This window comes from Formica exsecta, unplaced genomic scaffold (assembly GCF_003651465.1).
Source record: "Formica exsecta isolate Colony F162 unplaced genomic scaffold, ASM365146v1 scaffold120, whole genome shotgun sequence".
Lineage (NCBI taxonomy): Eukaryota > Metazoa > Arthropoda > Insecta > Hymenoptera > Formicidae > Formica > Formica exsecta.
In genome coordinates, this window is record NW_021848537.1 from 4,022,194 (window position 1) to 4,026,786 (window position 4,593).

General features: G+C 31.7%; 2 protein-coding genes across 6 annotated transcripts in view; one reads left to right on the forward strand and one right to left on the reverse strand.

The window, feature by feature from the left end:
• LOC115242548 (histone demethylase UTY-like) overlaps positions 1 to 4,593 on the reverse strand; it is a 67,530-nt gene that overhangs the window by 61,798 nt on the left and 1,139 nt on the right. Inside the window, exons 2-3 of one of the 2 annotated variants that reach the window (XM_029818937.1) lie at positions 2,625 to 2,881; positions 2,090 to 2,198 (exon numbers count right to left, since the gene is read on the reverse strand). In XM_029818937.1, coding sequence (XP_029674797.1) covers positions 2,090 to 2,198; positions 2,625 to 2,881 — 366 coding nt within the window. Of the gene's footprint in view, positions 1 to 225; positions 414 to 2,089; positions 2,199 to 2,624; positions 2,882 to 4,593 lie in introns of those variants that run through there. The other variant, XM_029818940.1, reaches the window with a different exon arrangement.
• LOC115242571 (FUN14 domain-containing protein 2) overlaps positions 3,804 to 4,593 on the forward strand; it is a 5,588-nt gene continuing 4,798 nt past the window's right edge. For 2 of the 4 annotated variants that reach the window (XR_003885076.1, XM_029818967.1), the window contains exon 1: positions 3,855 to 4,080. Coding sequence is in view for 2 of the 4 variants with exons in the window: in XM_029818967.1 (XP_029674827.1) it covers positions 4,031 to 4,080 (50 nt within the window). In the remaining 2 variants the exon portion in view is untranslated. Of the gene's footprint in view, positions 4,081 to 4,593 lie in introns of all 4 variants that reach the window. The other 2 variants (XM_029818976.1, XM_029818983.1) reach the window with 2 other exon arrangements.

Below are 4,593 nucleotides of genomic sequence, written 5' to 3' on the forward strand. Positions count from 1 at the left end.
ATATTTTATATATACTGTAATAAAGTACTTGAAAAAAAATATATATATAATATTAAAAATTTGCTATATTTTGATAACGATTATGTTAAAATTTATAAACAAAATTTGTAATAAAATTTATATAACACGATTTATATACATTTATATTGTGTTATACATTATTTTTCCCAAGTTATGTGATTTTATTTTAAATTTTTAGAGCAGTTTTGAGCAACTTTGATTTACCTTTGCAGCCAAATCTGCTCTGCCGCCGTCGAATCGTCGAGCCTTCGATCGTAAACAATCATGTAATATGTATACACGGAATGTATACGAGATGGCCCTGTTTCCATGATATATTCTGTCGCGAATCGCAAATATCGGAACGCGTGTATCCGATAAGAGATCGAAGAGATTCGGCGGAATTCTTAAATGAATTTCGCCATCGAGATTTGTTTACGCGAAAAATCTACATAGGCCATCCGCGAGAGAGCATTATATGCATACATACGACGACTTCTCTCAATTTCTATTTCAGGTTCCGTGAGAGAGAAAGACATGCATATTTGGCCTATTATCGTTCCCCCACGCAACCCCCTTCCCGCTCCCTCGGAGCCACGAAGCGGAGCCATGACACTACTGTCGTTCGGCACGTAAGCACTTTGCCCGCTCAAGCTCGCGATGCGAGAGACATCCATCGGTGGAGAAACTAACTAGCAAACGCGATATTTCCCCAGTCTCTAAAGTCGAGTACTTACTTATCGACACTTCAATCGGTAAACGCGATAGAGCATACATTCTGTTATTTTACACAAAAAGTATTTATATACATATATAAATAAATAAAGAATCCATAATTAGTGATAAATTCATAAACCTTAAAATCTTTAAGATTTTAAATGCAAAGTTATACCTATAATAAATTTTATAAATTATGAGCTTGTCGCACTTTCCTCTCTTGGATATTTTATTTATATAAAAAAGATTTATACTAGATAATATCTTTAGTGTATATATTCATTATAGTAAATTGATAGTAAAATGTTATTTATATAATGATGTATATGTTATGTAAAATTTTTCATTATATAATAATATTATATAATCATATGATAATAATAAATCACAAATATTATGAAATACAATAATTACATAAAGAGTATTAGAAATGTGTAGTAAAAAGGACTACTTGCCTATTATCGGCAAGGAACGGTGTCGCGTGCGATACGAAATTAAAAAATAAATGGAAGATGCACAGAGAGAAGGAGAATGATGAACTCTATGTGTGTGTACATCGCGCAAGGGCCGACGGCCCCTTCTCAAGGCGAGCAACTCTCTCGTGAGAGAGATTACAGCATTTTTCCGACGGCGCCATTTTTTTGCCGTTCGTTGGTCGGGCCCTTTAGCCCTTACTTTCCTATGACCCTATCAGGCTTGTTACGTTTAGAATTACGCGCGAAAAATAAAACCGGATGCTTTATATTAGTCGCTTTTTTTAACCATCATTTTCCTTCACCACCACTTTCTGTTCTTAAAATGAAACAAGTATACAGAGTGTTTCACAATCTTAATTTTAAAAAGAAGATTTCTACAAATATGAAGTCGATTTGTTGTCAGTGTAAACGTGTCTAAAAGATACAAATAATTTCAACAAAAATTTTATCAGGATAAATAAATAAGAAGAAAATATTTCCCAGTTGATTTTGAGACAATTTTATTTTATTAATATTAATATCCTATCTTTAATATATTTTTTAGTTAATATATTACAAATATAATCAGCTTTAATACTATATAATATAATTTTAATATTTGACTATATTAATAAAACATATTTAATAATAATAAGAATACTTAATAAGAATAAATAGTAATTTTACACGAATTAATAGTTATTAATTATAGTTATTTATTATTTGATTTAAATAACTTAATTATATTTGATCTTTCTTACCAAAATTGAAATTGCGAGATCACTCTGTATACTTATATATAGATTATTGCTAAACTCTATAACAGAGTTATAATCAGAACAAAACTCGATTTAACGAGTTTAATTTCATTTTAAAACGCACCGTATAATTAAAAGAGAAATTTTATTTCTACTCACCACTGGAAAGCATTAAAGTGGAAGTAAACAAGACCCAGACCGTACAGAAATGATGCGTCCTTCCAGTAGTCGCCTTTTAATGAGTAGAATTTCTGATATGCTGACATCGCTATAACAAAAATTAAATTTATTAGTTTGCTTGATATTAAAATCAGTAAAACAGAAACTTTAAACTTGAGGTAGAGACTCAAAACGAAGCAAATAAAAAACTTTTATCAATGGAGTTTGGTTTTGAGAAACTTTTCTGTCATTATCTATTTTAATGATTTTTTTTTGTTATTAAGTCAACAGCTATGCAATCAATAACTTTACATTAGTGATTTATACAACTTAACATTTTACAGCATCTTACAGTGTGTATATATAGAAATACTTTACTGTTTAAAGAGAATCACAGTCTTGTACACTCAATAACATCTTTACTTTTACATTTCTAAAATAAAACTTAAATCAAACTGACTAACCCATAAATTAGTCTGAATTTTTAACAGACACAATGTATAATATATAAAATATTATTATAACAAAACTGTACCTTTATTGTAATCTTCTAAAAGCAGATGAAAGTGTCCCAGCTTGCAGTATGTCTTAGGATCGATGCTTATACCCTTATCCTCATCCTCGTTCTCCTTGGATTCATCGGGACTTGCTTTTGTAATATCCGCTTTCCTGCGTTGCTTTTCTGCCTGAGCTTGACCCAGCATACGCTCCAAATATTTGATTGCACGAACGACCACAGCCTTCCTCTTCGCCTGCTCCGGAGAGTTCAGCTTAAGAAAGCCAAACTGTCGACTGTGCATTCACAAAAGAAAAATTGCTTTCGTTATATATTACATCAGATTTATGATACACATGGATTCTACCCAACAAACTAACAATTGTTTTCTAATGATTTACATTAATCCTATTATACTAATAACTTTTCAGAATCTTTTAATATTAACAATGACTACGTTCACACGTCACTCTTAAACAGGTTTAATAACATCCATAACTTTAAAACTGGCCAATCACAGTTATTCCATTCTTCAGAGGAATAAAATCTGTAAAGTAGTTACAGATGAATTTTTACCCAGAGATATTTTAATTGTATAAAAAAATTCAGAAAAAATAATGAATTAATATTTTTAAATGCCTTATTGTTATATATGTGAAAGTACTTGTCTAGAAACTCTCTTATGCCCTTTGTAGATCGGAGGATGATTCTACTTGTAGCTCATCCGACTCACTTCAGTATGATTTTTACCCGTTTACACTATGCACTCGGATGAGCCACAAGTAGGATCATCTTTCGGTTTAGAAAGGACAAATCTGATCTATCGCCGAAAGTATGCATAGTATGTACTATATTTGTACATCAATTAAACACATATACCTTCCGAAAATAAACTAACAAAACATCTCTACTGCCGCTATATTGTAATCATAAAGAAAAGAAATATATATATATATATATATAATGTTTAATTTAAATACAAGTATATATTCATGGCTTGGCTGTTTTAATTGTGAAATCAAATTTCATATTATCATTTAACTATATGGCGAAATTTTCTGTTTGTATCACATTCGTCATGTGATGTTATCGGAAAGAGATCGAACGTAAAGAAAACAAGGCAAAAATAGAATTGAGAACATGCTGTATATTAATTAGTTTACAAAGAAATTTATATTCGTATGTATATTTCAGATTTAAACCGCGAAAGAGAGGGGAAAAGTGCAAAAGAGCAGAAAGTGCAAGTAAACGAAGAGCCGTTCTGTTCTCGAAATTATCACAAGACATTTACGTCAATTTACGTTCGATCTGACAGACCGGACTGTCGCACTGTCGCGTCTAACTGGCTCCGAGAGCATTTTTGCCGAAGAGGTGAGTCGCGTTGAGATATCGTACGTTTTTAATTAAAATACCGATGTGTATCGCCTAAAGGGTGCTCAATAATCATGCCGATCAAGAATGTCTTTCGCTCAGGAATGAGAAAACTCGTCAAACGGTAGTCGTCCTTTGTTCTATTTCAGTCATTTCTTTCCTGTCAAAATTTTCCTCGATTTTCGGCCTCGACGTTTCCGTCTCGTCGCGAAAAATATGAAAAATTATTGAAAAATTATGAAAAAGTTTTGTCACAAATTGCTCGAAATGTCGTCAGCAATATATTTACGTTTGTGACGCAGATTCGCGTCTCGAATAATAACTAGCGGAATTTCTATTTTAATCCTTTCGTACGATCATAAGATAATCGTTGATAAAATGATTGTTATTAGTTAAGGCCCGGGAAGAAATTTTTATTATTTTATTCCATTGTTCGATATGTGTGGAATTTTGTACATTAATATCCATTTTTTTCGCGTGAAATCTTAAGCATAAAATTTATACTACAAAGGGTGCTTTCCATTTAGTGACTCAAGTCGACACAAGCATCATTCTATCTTTATTGTTCACTGGTATTGGAAGAAGATAGAATGATACTTGTGTCGACTTGAGTCACTAAATGGAAAGCACCCAAACT